Below are 17409 nucleotides of genomic sequence, written 5' to 3' on the forward strand. Positions count from 1 at the left end.
GTGAGAGAGCCAAGTCCTTGCTAAACACTTCAGCTAGGTCATGGTAAACTGTAGGAACAGAGGACAAATCAAAAATTACATGACTGCCTGAAAGGGAGAGCTGAATGGCCTTAGTGCGATGGGTGATTTGTGTGAGCTTAGTGCTGTTTTAAGGCAGAAACCTGTAGAGGTTCAGTAAGAGGTGTCAATGGGAGTTTGAATTTCCTATTGAGTGTTTGATCAATGAAAATAATTTCATTGATTAAACACTTGATTGATCAAACACTCGAATCAATGAGAGCATTACACTGGTGAGTATGGGTGCTGAGTATGAGTTTTGCAGAACACTGATGACCAAGTAGGGAGGCGTCTGTAATTGTGCCCACCAGCACCCCCTACGTTTACCGGCATCTCCATTCTTTGAGATTTCAGTACTGGGAAAATGTGCTCAAATTTCCCAGTTTTGGTTCAAATGCCAGCAGCTGCATTTTGTATCATTTGTAAACCTCTAAAACTTTTTGTTGGTAACCCAGAAAGAAGAGTGTTACAATAATAAATGTGCAAAGACACAAATGCATGGACAAGAACCTCTGCAGTGTCAAGTGATAAAACTTGTTTGATATTGATGTTCCTAAGGTGATGAAAGGTAGTCCTTGTTGTCTCTTTTACATGAGACTTGAAGGAGAGCTCCGAGTCAAACCACACATCCAAGTCCCTGCAATTTATGACAATGTCATCAATTTTTGTGATCGATTGACCATCAAATCTGTCTTATCAGTATTAAGAAGCAGGAAATTATCAGATAACAAGTCTTTAATTGCAAATGGACAAATTTCTAATTTAGACAAATCAGCATAGTTTCCAATGTTTAAGGAACATAAAGCTGCAGGTGATCAGCGTAACAATGAAAGGTTACTTTTAAAAAACGTAGAAGAAGACAAAGAGGCAGCAGATACAAAGAAAACAGCAATGGGCCAAGTACAGACCCTTCAGGGAACCCATGCCTCACAGCACAGGTCTCAGAGAGATCAAATTTAAAAACTAACAGTCTGAGATCTCCCACACAGGTAGAATCTCAACCATGATAATACATTTGTACTAACACACATGGAGATTAAGGCATCTAATGACTTCAGCGGACAATTCACGCTTCAAATCCTCATTGAGGCTGTTGAGAAAAGCCTTCAGAGGGCATTCTCCTCCCCACTCTGGATCGTTCTGTCAGGAATGCAAAGGCAGGACTTCCTATCTACCTATGTACCTTCCTATGCTCCTATGACTAACACAACACTTTCACAGTGTTAACTAGGCACTGACAGAGTTTCTCACAATGATCCAGCATCGACTGAAGCTCAGCTCCTCTGTTAAGTCTCTGCCCTTACGAGGCTGATCAGCTGCAGGTGACCCCATGGCGGGAATAACTCGCCAGGCCTGGTGTCACAGGAAAACCCGGACACACACGCCAACAAGTAAAGGTAGAAATGAGTGACCGGGAGAGAACAACAACAAAACACAACCTAGACATGGCAGGTCAACTGGCACGGACTGCGGACCATGACAGTCACATCATCTGCATTCAGTCCAATAGACAATGGTTGTGTTGCAAAAGTGCGTCCTAGCGTCTGTTCATAATCTTTTAGCCTTGACCTCACTGAAGTTTTCATTGAGTCCAAGGAAAGGTAGGTAGTGAAGTGAGGTACATTTTTTTAAAATGTTACACTATTAACCATTCGTAAGGTATTAGTAAGTGCTTAATTCATCATTTATAAAGCATTACTCCTCCTTGGTATTTTTTTTAAATACAGATGTTTATTCTTGATTGATAAACTCTTGGTATAATTTAGAAAGTCTAAATAGGTGATTAGTAAAGTATTCAGATGCACATTTATAGATGTAATGAGTAAAATATAAGATCATTGTGATTGTATTAATAGAGATTTTAGAAATACTTATTTCATAGTGTAATTCACAGTTAATTCAGGCAGTTGTAAGTTAAATATTTTGTGTGATCATCTAAAATGAGGACTATTTGTGCCTTTATAAATGAAAATGAAAGTACTCAAAATTCAAACAAGTATGGGCTATCTTTACAATAGAAAACTGACATGGACAAAGCACAAAGAGATAGAGAACATACAAATAATTATTGCCAGATGCAAACATAACCCACCTGAAGTTTGCAGAATACTGACATTAAGGTAGTTAAAATATGAATAAGGTAATCACAATTCAATAAATCATTACATATCTGGTAATCCAGGAAATTGTCTCTGGTATGTTTAAGTTTGTAATTTTCTTTAATTCATTCCTGAGGTTCAATTCTTCCCTTGTTTGTAAGTCAGTTGGCTAGCTTTACTCAGACAAGTGAGCGTCCAGTCAGGTACAGTTAATTTAGCTCCAAACTGTAGAATGAAATCGTAATCTGGGTATCTGGTGCTGTGCTTTCAGAGATGATTTCAGCTGAAATAAAAGAAGTACTGGATGGTCTCCTTCTTCTCATTCAGTGAAAACTCAGAGGAGCTCCTCAGTGTAAGGAGGTGATCAGAAAGAGATGGTTCTACATCATCATCAAGTATAATCAAAAATTAATGGGCATTTCTGTTAAAACCCCCAGCCTGTAAAAGCCTGCATTAAATCAGTAAATCTCAATGTTATTGACCATAATAAAAAATAAAATCTAAATGTTCAAAATATATTTTTGGTACAGGAATTCTTGCACAGTATTCTACCTTTTTTAAATCCACACCGACTTCTCTTTTCTGTTTCTTTTTTATATATTATATTTTAAATGCAGAGTGAAGGTGCTGACCAAAATGAGGCCAAGACTATAATAATAATGGATTGGATTTATATAGCGCTTTTCAAGGCACCCAAAGCGCTTTACAATGCCACTATTCATTCACACACTGGTGGAAGCAGCTACGGTTGTAGCCACAGCTGCCCTGGGGCAGACTGACAGAAGCGAGGCTGCCATATCGCGCCATCGGCCAACACCAGTAGGCAGTAGGGTAAAGTGTCTTGCCCAAGGACACAACGACCAGGACAGAGAGCCCGGGGATCGAACCGGCGACCTTCCGGTTACAGATACGCTTCCCAACCCCCTGAGCCACGGTCGCCCCTACAATACAATAACGTTTAAAATATGCCAACAGATTTGAATAACACGGCAAAAGGCTTTTAGTATAAATCCATTATATACAACACCAAGCATGTATTACTTATACAACTTCATAGTTAGTGATGACACGTAGCAAACTTTAACTTTCCAGAACTTAATTTGGGTAATAAAACCGAAGCCTTATGTTCTCATTCATTTACCCTGTTGAAACCTACACAAGCTTTTTGTCGTTCTCTCTCTCTCGCTCTTTCTCTCTCTCTCTCTCTCACACACACACACACACACACACACACACACACACACACACACACACACACACACACACACACACACTTTCTCTCTCTGTCAGCATCATGGCAAAACAACAGAGGATTAAATGGGGCCAGGGATTTTCAAGAATTACCCTCTTCTTATAATAGTCTGGTCTTTGGAAGAAGTGTAAAAGTTTAAAAGTAGCTGAATTAGATTCATTTAAATAAATAGTTGCTGTAATTTATGAGTTAGTTATTACCAATGACTGCAGAAAACATGGACTACCTAATAGATCCCCGAAAATGAAGCCAAAACATCTCTATCGCCCCCTGGTGTCTGGCTTCAGTATAGGTCTAAAACCTCGCCTTCTCTAGGTTAGCGGAGGGCACTGGGGTCAGACTAAAATAAAAATAAAAGAAAAAAGTTCCCAAAGATTTTGTTTTGCATTATCAGTAGTTTTCATCACGCTGATTTGTGTTCAAGGGGTGTCCTTTCTCATAAGTTTGATTCTAATTACTACCATAATGCTGTTAAATTGGGGTCCAACGTCAACATAACTGACAGCTGCAGTCACGGAGAAACCTGCCTATCTAATGGCAGATAGAGCGGGGATGCTGAGAGGTCAAGTGTTTACTTTCCAAAACCACGACCGACTGTTTCAAAATTATAGCTGAGGTGTTTTTCGGTAAAATGGACAAACCCACCGAAGGACCCGAGCATCCCGCCGTACTTTTTCGGTAAATTACTCTAATCCGTAACTAATTCACCCTGATTACAGGAATCAAGAGAAAGTCACCGGGATGCTCAGTCACTAACTAACGTTACTGTATAAGGATTACAGTAATACATGAGTATTATACTGTAAGACCTGGACTCTCCTAATGTGCAGAGCTGATTATTAAGGAAATAAAAGTGACGTAGCAGTATAGCCCAAGAGATGGCAATAGTGCAACATTGTTGGATGCAAGCTGCCTTTAAAAACAAACGAAGAAGAAGAACACGCACGCACGCGCGCACGTACACATTATTTCCTTCCTCCTAGCTGAACGCTTTCCAACATGGCTGCTGCTGCACAGTGAAGCATCTGAAGTGTGTTTATATGGAGAGAAAAAGGTGTTTTTTCAGGATGTGCAGAGAGACTCGAAAATGAGGAAAGGTGAGTGCTTATATATTAATAATGTACACCCACTCAGTGTGATATGATGAATATTGCAGCGGTGAAGTGTAGTTTAAACAACGCCTGTGTTGCGGTAGCATCTGCCTCTGAGATGGAGGTAAGGAGATATGTGGCCTGACAACAGCTTTGCTTTTAAAGAAGATAGATCGATTAAAAGCTCAAATCGAGACTAGTCTTGTGATAGCTGCTGTTTACAGCAGAACATTTCATTTATAGCTAATGTGACTCACGACATGTCGCTTTGTTGACCTTTGAGAGGTGCTTGTGAAAACACCGACTATTGTCGTTCTCCGCGATAAGATTTTCATTGGTGCGAAGTATTGTGATTTGACAAATTGACATGCTTTTACAGCTTTCATGCTGGAGCTGTAGGCTGGGTTAGTGTTAGGGGTTATGCTTTAAGTACAGCTCTCAAGGTGTACGTGAGCTTATTCATACCCATTCTGTAAAGTTGCTAGAGCCCGTAAAGCCATACGACAAATAAGAGTTTTCACTTGTTTTGCGACGATTTTACTTTAAGTCAAATTCAGAATTCTGACTTTTGTATTTTTCCGTCTTTCTCTTTTGGTCATATTTGTGTCAACGCGATCGTTATGTGTGGATAAAATTTACCAAAAGTCTTTGAAACCGCCAGCTACGGTTTACGATTTACTTCACAAATAGGCAAGGCAAGGCAAGTTTATTTGTATAGCACAATTCAACAACAAGGTGATTCAAAGTGCTTTACAGAGACATTAGAAACAAGAACAAATAAAAAGCATGATTTAAAATTGAATAAAACAAGCAAATAAACTAACTAACTAATTAACAAACAAACAAACAAACAAACAAACAACAGTATATAAAATCAAAACAGATAAAATCAGAGCAGTAGATAAAATCAGTAGTTAAATGTAAGTTTTGAAATTTAAGCTTAAAGTGTGGATTTGGTGCTTTATTCAAATGCAGCTGAGAACAGGTGAGTCTTCAACCTGGATTTAAATAAACTGAGTGTTTCAGCTGATCTGAGGCTTTCTGGGAGTTTGTTCCAGATATAAGGAGCATAAAAGCTGAATGCAGCTTCTCCGTGTCTGGTTCTGACTCTGGGAACTGATAAAAGACCGGATCCAGATGACCTGAGGGATCTGGATGGTTCATACTGGGTCAGGAGGTCATTGATGTATTTTGGTCCTAAACCATTCAGAGCTTTATAGGCCAGCATCAGAACTTTAAAGTCTATCCTCTGACGGACAGGCAGCCAGTGTAAGGACCTCAGAGCTGGACTGATGTGGTCCACTTTTTTGGTCTTAGTGAGGACTCGAGCAGCAGAGTTCTGAATGAGCTGTAGTTGTCTGACTGATTTTTTAGGTAGACCTGTAAAGATGCTGTTACAGTAATCAAGCCTACTAAAGATGAATGCATAGGGGGAAAATGTTGGCAGAATTCTGTTTAGCAATGCCTCATTGCCACGGCTTGTGGAGTAAAGTCGACTGGAGCCTATCCCAGTTGACTTTGGGTATGTAGCAAGGTACACCCAGGACAAGTAGCCAGTCTATCACCCAGGCAGAACTGAAGATGTTAACATTTTCAGTGCAAGTATTGACAGCATTAGAAATGAGTATATTAGAGGGACGACTCAGATTGAGCAGTTTTGGGACAAAGTTAAGAGAGGCAAGGTTGAGATGGTTTGAAGATGTACAGATGAGGGATTATTAATATACTGGACAAGGGATGTTGAATTTGGATTTGCTAGGTAAGAGAGTTCATGGATGTAGTGGAGGAAGACACGAAAAGGGCTCTGGTGACAGTAGAGAATGCAAAGAGGCAGATAATTACTGTGGTGACCCCTTAAATGGTCGCTGCTGAAAGTGGTTGTTTAGGTAAAGGCCGAGGGGGCGACCATTTCAGCAGTAGTATGCAGAGATTATGCATTGCTGTGGATGTGGACATACAGATGAACAGTCTTTCCATTGTTTATCCATAACGTCTATGGAGACAAGTTTGCACAATCATAGATATTTGGCATGCGTGCAGAGATGAGTGTTCACTTTTGTCATTTGTTTACATGTTAAGTTTCACATCGAGCCTAAGAATAAAAATAAACTATACCAAAAAGTATGATGATGTCAGTATCAAGGAGATGCAGTATAAGTAGCAGGAGTTATTTCACAGCTACTTGGCAAGGCAGAAATGTTTAAAAGAGGTTCTCTGATAAACACGTAGATGCCTTCACTAGCATGTAGGGGTGGGCGATATATCAAATTTTTTCCACGTACAATGGTTAAGTTGGCTTTATCGTAACCATCGAGGATAAATTGCCATTGCCACTGTGAAATTTTTTTTCTCTCTCACACGCTGGGAATGCATCATTAATTCCCCCGTCCCAATTGGAAAGTTTTCTACCTGGCACACTGTGCTGAGCATGCCTGTTTATATACTACCAGATTGGGAAAAATTTGGCGTCAGTGGGAGCGTCAGACGAGCGGGGGACTGACACTTGCTGTCATTTGGATTTCACGGGGATGATGCAGAACAAAATGCAATAATTTGCAAAACATGCCGTAAAACTATTTATTATTTATAAAAAGAGAGCAATATCACGAAATTATTCTACCAGCTGAAAAGTCATCCAAATGAAGAATGTTTTAAACTCTGCATGTCACCATCTCCCGTAAACCAAAGAAAACGTTAAACAAACCAGCTGTGATACCCTGGACTATTCTTGTTCAGTCGTTTTAATAGTTACTATAGTTACTGTAAATTGAGGTCATCGCGTGTTTTATTTTACAATTTTTATATGTTACAAGCACAAAAGAGCATCCGTTTATTTTCAGTTGTTTTATTCAATTATTGCTTGATGTCCTTTTTTGTTGCTATGATCTTTAGTTTGTTAAAGGTCTGGTGTTGACCACAGAAAGAGACTTACTGTGACAGTATTGTCATTTGTGAAAAACTGATGGTTAAAAAATGGTTAGGATAAAACATTTAAATTGATTCAAATGTTTTGTATTCAAAGTAGAAGAAAACCTTGGATGGTCGATTTGAATGAGTGTAATTTTAGGCACTATATTGTTGAAAATAATATTTATTTTTGAAGTTTATTTAAACATATTGCTATATGTGTCGTGGTGTAGCCAAAAAAATATCGTGATATTAGATTTTTCTCATATCACCCAGCCCTACTAGCATGTTTCTTCTCTTCCCATTAGTTTCCAGAGATACAATGTTCTCACATTTATACACTGCTTTTCTACTCATACTGACCACTCAAAGAGGTTTAGACTACAGGGCTTTATTATGTACACTTAAAGCACTTTATTCACCTTACAACCAATCAACCAACACCAACACACTCAACAAACTAATCCACGAGGCCAGTAATGTGGCTGTGGAGCTAGACTCTCTGATGGCGGTGTCAGAAAGACTGTTGCTGTCCAAGTCCAGGGAATATATTGGGCATTCCTCCCTCCACCCTTCAGTCTGTCTGCCTGTTCGATTGGCTCACCACTCTCAACTCTTTGCCAAGGAGATTGCTGACTCTGGGGTTTTGTGTCAGTTGAAACTGCTTGTGTTCAAGGTGAGTAGATTCTATGGTGCAGTCTGATTGTCAGTACTGCTGTTATGCTAACACTGGGTGATGTTTCCTGGACTTTATACACCAAATGACACCAAGGTGTTATTCATGTCATCTATGTTGATGACATTCCAGTTAGATATACATTTTTGTTCATGTGCTTTGCATTTTATTCACAGGGCTCCGCATCAACGTTATGACGCGATTCCTGTGCAGCACCTGAGGAAGTAAACAAAACCAGATATCCCAGAGAGAGTTCTCCACTTTTCTTCTGTCACACTGGCAAAGGACGCAGTGCAGGAGGTCTTAACAGGCAGAGAACTGCTTTCTCTGTGCGCATCTTAGCCACTTGATCTACAGCTGCTGGAATCAAAGATGTGTAGCATCTAGAGCTGGACTTTGTGTGGCAGAACTGACAGAATTTGCCACATCTTTGCCTAACAAGGAGCAGAGCATGTAGAGTGGTTGTGGTTGCCATGGAGCCAAGGGATAAGAGACAGGTGAGTCTGGTTGCTTAGATTAGCAAATGCCTTTGGAACGTAAATGTTTCCTGTGTGGATGCTGTTTTAATAGACAGCTACCTTGGTGTTTAGAGTGACCTCAGGAGATTAACTGCCTTGCTGTAACATCATCTACCATGGGGTCTTGTTTTTCCAAGGTTTTTTGCTTCTTCAGAGAGAGCAATTTTTCTGCAGACCTATAAACAGAAACCACTGTGATACCAGAAGTGTGTTGGATACAACACAGAGATGTATATGTGTAACAGGCTAATAAAATATTAGAATTTTGCTAACTCGGAGTAAGTGATAACATTTTTGCATTAAAGTGAAAACAAAACACAAATTGTATAAAGGCACAATATAGCCCTGCTTTCAGAAACAGACATAGATGTAACACTGTCTGTAGCTGGATATAAGAAATAAGTGCTTGAAGTCAACTTTTTAAAAACATGTTTAGTGCCATCTTCTGTTAGCATGGAACGTCATGTCACCGGATTGGGTGGTTGTTGATGTCAAGACTCACATTAGTTTATTTTAGCTAGCTAGTAACAGAACCAATAACTCAGGGGAAATTAAAGACAAAAAAAAATCAGTCTAAAGGGATCACTTTTGTGCTGCCCCTGGCTTCAAAAATGAGTGCAAAATCTGTTCAGCACTATTTTATGCAGTAAAATAGTCTCCCTACCAGTGCATCACACCACAAGAATGTTTCTTGCAGAAACACGTTCGAACATGCTGTCTGCAGGAAAACAAACAAACAAAATCTCCACATCGATCCTTCTATCCTTCACTTCCATTTCGCTTTTCCTCATTTCTAAAATGAAGCAATCCAGTCAGTGAGATGACACGAGAGGAAAAAAGCTCTAATTTTCCCAGCACACGTGCTTATGGGATTCCTGACCGTGCTTTGGTAAGAAAGATAGTCATGTTTATGGTGTGATGTGCATGTATTAAAGCTGTTTTGTTGTCAACTAGATTGATGTGCGTAGGAAAAGAGAGACTATTTTATTGCATAAAATAGAACTGATTGCATCAGCTGATTGGTACAATCGACTAGATGAGGAAAAATAATTTTCTTAATCAGGGTTGTCGGTCCGGTGAACCACCTGTCACCTGACTCAAACAGGCTCTTCTCCACACAGTCCTCATTTATAAGGTGCATTACAAGCCCGAACATTATGGTTAACAGGTGGATTTCCCTGTTTCAGTGCAGAGTATGTCCTTGGTTTTAACATAAAACTGATTGTTGCAGCAAGAGACAACACAAAAGTGTCTATTGACTGCAACCAACCCACCTGGTGTCATAACGTTCCGTACTGACAGAAAATGGGGCTAAACATGTTTTTGAGAGTTTGAAACTTTCAAATAAAGAAGAGCTAATTTTCAATCAATAGTGGAATAATTGTGTTTATTCTGTCCTGTCTGGCAGAATTGTTGTCTGAAGACCAAAAAATGGCCAACAGATTTACTTTCCCTAGTGGACCATCATGACATTTACTTTAATGGTCCACTTGATGGTGATATTTTGTTAGGATCTTTTTTATTTAGTGTTATTGTAATCACAATCTGCTTCAACAACTGCTGGAAAAAATAACACAGCAGAGAAACAACAGCAAGAACCGACATATGCATAAATAACAATAAATAATAAATGTTACTGAACAGCACACAGTACTAATAATGCAAAATATATTTAGAGGCAGCAGCCAAATAATATGGTGTGTCTGTGAATACCTGTTTGTACACCTCATAGGCCCTCACCCCCAGGGCGCCTGAGATATTCAAGATAAAACAAGTAATTTCCCCATGGGGATCAATAAAGTATCCATTATTATTATTATTATTATTATTATTATATTCTAAGATATGTTGTAAGAGAGGTGGAGTGTAAGACCTGACACGGACAAACAGGCACACAAGAATGCATTCACTCCCTCATGCACACATATACAAATGCTCACACACTCATCCAACATGTAGAGACACAGAAATGAACACCGTACACACACTCACGCTCCCCAGACACCCTCTATACTCCCATGTCCAGTGGTTATAATTGTGCTAATAATTGTGGTTTTTGAAATTCTCAATTTTTTCTTTATTCTATAAGCTCTGGCATTTTGCAGCATATTTACCCTCATACTTTCTGCTGTCGGCCGTCAGCCTGGAAGCTGTATAATTTAAACATGGTGTCAGACTTGGTTAATCTGCATATTTTAATACAACTGGTTTACTGCTGTGTAAAAAAAAAAAAACAGCAGTGTATGAAGCAGCAAAAAATTTTGTTTTTTTTCCCAAGTCGGACTTTGTTGATCAGGTGATTTGATGAAGGATTCCCGCTAGCTGTTTCAAATTAAAGGTTTTAAAGTTGGCTACAGGAACAGCGCTGCTGTTTTGGACGCTAGAAACATGCTTTCTTCCATCTACCTGAGCTCACCATCTCAGTAAGGGTGCTGCCTCTTTGCGCCTCATGCTGTGTAAACAGACTCCAGCTCCATATTCAACTATGCCAATGTTATTATCACTGCCGCTGTTGTTTTATCATGCTTTTTACTGAACAATTGCGGGCTGCATAGGTTTAATGTTGTAAACTCTTTATTCACACACTGCTCCTAACCCTTCCCTCTGCCCACTCCCCGACTCCCCCAAGGCTAATCAAGCCTACCTGTGGGACTTCTAGAATTTTTGATACCCAGCATCAAGACTAATGGTGAAACAAAGGATTTTTTTTTTCTTTTTTAAAATCGACCAGTAAAATGACTGGATTGTTTTATTTTGTTGTTGTTCTTCCAGGAGGAGGATGCTGTGACTCTGGGCCTTTCAACTGGCCAGGCTCTTGAGAAGCTCCGGGACCAGTTAAGCAGCTTGCTGGAACAGCATCAGAGAGTTGCATGCAGACGAACATCTGTGCTGGTACGCACACACTTGTGTCTACACTTTTAAACCAGTGGTCCTTACTTTAGAACCTTATTTCCCCGTTTTGGATTTTCCATATATGTGGCTATATCTGTAAATTATGCTACATATGTATGCACTATTCCTTGGATGGCGGTACCTGGTGAGGTTAACAACTTCACTGCTGTTTTCTGTTCGTGCCAAAAAGGAGCTGTCACGGTGACTCGGTGTCACGGTTCGATATTTTTTCGATACAAAAAAATGTTCATGCTTTTTTAATTTGTCATTTATTAAAATTATAAATATATATTTTAACTCAAAAGTACAGTTTTTAAATTTAATGTTGCTGAAACAACAAAGGGATAAAAAATAAATCTATCTGATGGAGGAATCACTCATCTTTGGAAAAGAGTTTATTACAGAGAAATGGCTCTTTCCAAAATAAAAGCTATACTATACGCTTCTTCTGGGCTATATTCTCAGCAGCATATTAAACATATCAGGTCCCCATGAAGAGAATCCTGTGCTAACGGCTGTCTAAATGACTCGGGTAAAGTTTGTAGCATGCGTGCTTGTTGTTTTTGTCTGCTTCCACTTGTCTTTGCACTAGGATGATGTCGGCGTAAATGTGCAGTCATATTCGTTGTGTTCCCACTAGTGCTGTCAGCGTTAATCTCGTTAAAATGACGTTAACGCCACAACACGGCAAATCTCCGTTAACGAGCTACCGCGGATCGCCCCGTGCGTGGGGCTGGACGGCCAACACGTTAACGAGCTAACTGCGCTAACACACTAGCTCCCACCCATGTAATTGAGCATTGCGTGGCACATCCAACATACTGTTTTACTTTAGTCCATGACGCGCTTACCTTCAGGGTCATACTTAACTTGAAGACCAAAATAGTTCCAAAGGCCAGATCTGAATGAGGGTGGGGGAGGTTCAATTTCGGGTAGCGTTGAGGCAGTTGCCATGTTGCAACGAGCTTAGCTTCCGTCTTGCTAGCATGTGCTGCACTCAGTGGATCTGCACTGAACAGTGCAGCCTAGGCGGAGTAGTCGAACGCAGATCCACTTACAGCATTGTCAGAAGGAAAGTTGATAAAATAAATTTAAAATGTTGTATTGTTCGATACATATGCGTACCGAACCGAAAGCTCTGTATCGAATGGTTCAATATCGATACGAGTATCGTTGCGCCCCTAATAAATAAATATTTATTTATTTATTTATAAGCCTTACATACTTGTGAGGCTCTGTGTACATACACATGTGCTCTGTGTAGGCACACTACTTTGTAATGTAACATGTTGTATATTGTTGTGCTTACTTGCTTTTGTTTTGGGGACATTTCCATAGGAACAGTGGCAAAATAGCTTCCTTTACCATGGTAATCGTCACTCTTGTGTCCATTGGCCGGGTGCTGCTCTCACTCTGCTGGTGGTGGTGGGACTCGTCTGTTGCCATGGTAGCCAGCCGAAGGGGAGGTATGTAACCTCTTTTTGGGATGTCTTATTCTTCACCTCCACACGGTGGTAAGTCCACATAGCTGTCAGTGCTTTGAGAGCTTTCTTCTCGGCACATGAGGGATTCTCTACAAGATAGCATCCTTTCCAAAAAAAAAGCACTGGTTGAAATTCTAGTTAGTTTGCATTAAAAATGTTTAGCACAGCCAGGTAATTGAGAAATGCATCTCCCTCGTCCACCATGATGAGAGATATTTCATCACTGTATTCTTTGATCTTTCATTCATAGCTGTGGTCTTCTGTCTTCACCTCCACAGTGCTGGTATAGAGCTCCTGAATGCCGCTGCTCTCCTTCTCCTCTTGGTGCTGAACCTGTGTCTGGGTGGACGCCAGGAGAGACTGAAGCGAAATGAGATGATATGGCGCCTAAAGGCCATCATCACACAGCTCAGTGGTGAGTAAGGCTCATGACTGCATTACTGCAAACACAGAAGAATTGAGGAACTTGTATTCTCTGTAAAAGTCGCATTTGTTTGTTTAGTTTTGTTTGTTGTTGTTGTAATTGTTTTTTGTTTTACCTTCTTCAAATCCTATTTCATTAACAAGAGTTAGTCTGTCATGTTAGTTCTTCTTTTGTTCTCTAAATGAGTCCTCAATTTTGTAATTCATTATCCTAGATTACTTGTCAGCCTGTGTTGGTGAAGTGAAATGGCCTTCATCTCTCTACCCTGACCTTTACACACCCTCATCCCCATCGTGGTCCCTTCACTGGACCTATCGTGACTCTCAGCTGGTTAACCTGCCTGTTAGTCTACTGGTGGAAGGCGATATCATTGCTTTGAGACCTGGTCAAGAGGCCTTTGCATCACTTAGAGGCATTAAGGTTAGTCTGCATTTACTGTAAGCTGTATTATACTTTTGTAAGATAGTATCTATTTTTTTGAGTAAATAACAATTTTCAAAAGCTTTAAAAAGCAACACGTATCACAATTTGTATCGGCAGCTTAAGCCTGTATTTAGGTATTAGACACAATCTCACCCGGTATTTCCTCTGCTGGTAGGAATAACAAATACATCAACTGGAAGTTTATCAGCCACATTTAGACAAAACTAATGCATTGTTGTATGATATGTGGTAAAAAGGATGGACAGGATATTTTTGTTATTAGTTTGTGTAAAAAATTCTATTTAATACATTGTTTTTTACACTGTTTATGAAAATGGAGGCAAAAAAATAAATAGTTTTACAGGTGGAGACCTCTGACCTTTTTTCCCCTCATCATCATTTTCTGACTGGATGCTTTGCTGAGTTTTCATCTTTTCTACTGGAAGCACGAGACGATACCTGCACCATACACATGTTTCACAGGAGGTCCAACTCCTCTAGGATGCCACATCAGTACTTTCTTTTGCTAAAAGGTTTGCTGTGTCTCGCAGCATAGTCTTGAGACTATGATTGACAGTGCAGCAGACAGGTGGTTAAATCTAGGAGAGCTGACAGGGCCATAGAAGGTCCTTAACCTGTCAGTAAGACCGGTATCTGGTATCTCAGAAATTATAATTGTTCTTTTTTTTTTTTTTTCTTTTCATTTTTCCTCCTCAGGATGATGAGCACATTGTGCTTGAACCAGGAGATTTATTCCCACCATTCTCCCCTCCTCCTTCACCACGGGCCAATGAGAAAAGAGGACCCCAGAGCCCCCAGCAACACCGCCTCTTCAGAGTGGTCTGTACTCCAGTCCTGGACACGATAAGGTAGGGAACATGGCCATGTTTATCTTTTTGTTTTTTGTTTTTTAAACCAAATATTGGAATTACTTCTAATATCCTCAAATATTAAAAATGAATGTTAAAAGTATTATACAGTCTTTCATGTACATATGCATTTTTTTGGTGGGATGGAAGCAAAACATACATACATGACATTCACCTTAGGTTAACATTAGGTTATGCACATTAATGCACCAGTGTGCTGTTTAAAAGGTCAAAAGGGCAAATCTTCATCTGCCCACCATAACAGAAAAATAAACAGCAAAGTTACTGTTCTCCAAAAGGAGCAATGCTTCCCATTTGCAGTTTGCTAGATAACCCAGAAGACTGATGATAAATTTGTTTGTGCCCGAATGAGACCACAATACAGCTGTTTAGTATAAATGGACATTATTTCATCTGTGAAATTATAGTGGAGGTAAGTATAACTTTGATCCTGTTATCCTGGATCTGCATCAAACTTGAGTTAATTTTCTTCTGACCATTTTATTATCAAAACGTTGCTTCAGGAAACAGTACTGCAACTCAGTCTGTGGCTTTTGGAAAGTAAATATTAAGAAATCACACTTTTTCTCAATTGTGACATTTTATTTGAACATTAGCTTGCGCTCGTACCCATATTGACAAAAGTTAATTGGCTATACTGCTGTCATGTGACTATGATGTAATGAAAAGAAACCATAACATCTCACAGATGAAGAATGATGATGAACATAAGAAGAGTATCAATGGGAATGAATGGTAATGGAAAAAAGTTGTTAAACTTTGGTAAAATCATTTGTATTTCTGTCTGTCTTTTATCCAACAGGAACAATTTGGAGTTGGCCCTGTCTCGCCCAGTCACTGTGCTCGATAATGAGAGATTTACAGTACAGTCGGTTATCACCAAGCTAGTCTGTCCTGTTGTACTGGTGAGTAGTTGGTGTGTTCTTCCTAATGTATTCTGCATTGTATTTGAACATGAACATGTAAATATGTGCAGTCTTATGTGTGTTTTGCTCCCCTCTTCTAGGTGGCATTCCTGCTTGTTAACACTGTTCGCTTTCTTCTTACTGCCCCCAGCCTCACTCCTAGATGCTACAATTTTGTTCAGCTTCAGGTAAAATAATTCAAAGCAGTAAATGTGCAGACAGCAAAGACTGTAATGTATTAGTGATGTAGGGACACAGCCAACCAGTGTGTATGTAAAGGTGTTTTTTGTGATTACTATTGATAATAAACTTTCCTAACAGTTTGTTCTGTGTTGGCACCAAACATAATGATTGTACTAAGAATATTCTTGAAAGCGAAAAAGACTGGACAGAAATGTGTGTATGACTTGTTTTTTCAGCTAATGGGTGTTCTGCCCATTTTGCCCCTGCTCTTTCCTATTATGTGGGTGCTGGTGAATGCTTACGGAGAGGCCAGGGTCCTCGCCGAGTTCAGCCGTGTGTCACCAGCTGGCCTGGTAAGGGACATGCACACAGGGACACGGTCAAACACACACACAAATGTGACATGCAATGACAGGAGAAAAGGCTTCAGTTATTATCAGTGATTTTTTTTTTTTTTTTTTTTTTACTTTTAGTAACAGGTCTAAAAGAACACATCAAATCAAAATGTATTTATATAGCACATATTAAAAACAACAAAGCTGACCATAGTGCTTCACAGTCAGTAAAAGCATGAGACAATTAAAATAAACAATAAGAAAACAGGGCAGGAAACAATAGGTGACAACACAACAAGCCAGATAACAACCAACTAGTTAGAATCAAAAGCCAAAGTAAAAAGATGGTACGAATATGAACAGGGAGGTTATTCCAGAGTCTAGGTGCTATGGTTGCAAAAGCCCGGTCGCCTCTCAACGTCAATCGAGACCTAGGTTGTGCTAGGAGCATCTGATTGGACGATCTTAGTGCTCTATTGGGATTGTACAAGTGGAGGAGTTCGGAAAGATAGCTGGGTGCTAAATTATTTAGAATTTTAAAAGTGAACAAAAGAATTTTAAAATCTATACGATATTTAACAGAGAGCCAATGTAAGCTGGCTAAAATTGGAGTGATGTGTTCATAGATTCTCGTACCTGTTAAGAGGCGCGCAGCTGCATTCTGAACTAACTGAAGCATGTTGGAGGCTGTAGAGGGAGTTACAGTAGTCCAGTCTGGATGTGATAAATGCGTGGATAAGCTTTTCAAGGTCCTTTAGAGGTAGGAACAGCTTTGCTTTGGATATCTGACGCAACTGGTGAAAGCTGTTGTTTACCACAGTGGAGACCTGTTTCTCAAGTTTAAAAGCGCCATCCAGGAACACTCGGAGGTTTCTTACAGTGAGCGAGAAATGGCTAGCAAGAGGACCTAGGCCATCAGCTAACTGGTCTGGCGGAGTGTGACTATCAAAAACAATGATTTCGGTCTTATTCTCATTCAGTGTAAGAAAATTATGTGATAACCAAATTTTAACTTCATGCAGACAGTTGAACAGAGGTTGCAAAGAAGCAGACACATCGGATTTCAAAGGTGAATAAATCTATAACTATTATTTCTAGAACTCTTCAAACCCTGATAATAACACCAATGCTTTTTTCTCAACAAGTCCTTCAGGGACACAGACACAGACACACTGAGTAGAACTACAGTGTAAAACTGTTGGAGTAATGCTTTTAGATAGCGATAAATGACTAAATGAAATTCAGTCATGTGTGTCAAGAATAACTTTAATGC

The 17409-nt window shown here is 39.6% G+C and overlaps 1 protein-coding gene across 5 annotated transcripts in view; it reads left to right on the forward strand.

The window, feature by feature from the left end:
- The first annotated feature begins 4357 nt into the window (after positions 1 to 4357).
- The window catches only part of LOC146663025 (transmembrane protein 94-like), a 39903-nt gene continuing 26851 nt past the window's right edge, over positions 4358 to 17409 (forward strand). For all 5 annotated transcript variants that reach the window (XM_085415611.1, XM_085415607.1, XM_085415608.1 and 2 more), the window contains exons 1-10: positions 4358 to 4505; positions 8259 to 8579; positions 11373 to 11492; positions 12831 to 12958; positions 13255 to 13391; positions 13615 to 13820; positions 14541 to 14692; positions 15516 to 15618; positions 15720 to 15806; positions 16038 to 16154. In XM_085415611.1, the coding sequence (XP_085271737.1) occupies positions 8556 to 8579; positions 11373 to 11492; positions 12831 to 12958; positions 13255 to 13391; positions 13615 to 13820; positions 14541 to 14692; positions 15516 to 15618; positions 15720 to 15806; positions 16038 to 16154 (1074 nt within the window). In that variant the 5' untranslated portion in view covers positions 4358 to 4505; positions 8259 to 8555. The remainder of the gene's footprint in view (positions 4506 to 8258; positions 8580 to 11372; positions 11493 to 12830; positions 12959 to 13254; positions 13392 to 13614; positions 13821 to 14540; positions 14693 to 15515; positions 15619 to 15719; positions 15807 to 16037; positions 16155 to 17409) is intronic.

This window comes from Rhamphochromis longiceps, linkage group LG8, assembly GCF_057381845.1.
Source record: "Rhamphochromis longiceps isolate RC_006_pf linkage group LG8, R_longiceps_female_GT1.1, whole genome shotgun sequence".
Classification (NCBI taxonomy): domain Eukaryota; kingdom Metazoa; phylum Chordata; class Actinopteri; order Cichliformes; family Cichlidae; genus Rhamphochromis; species Rhamphochromis longiceps.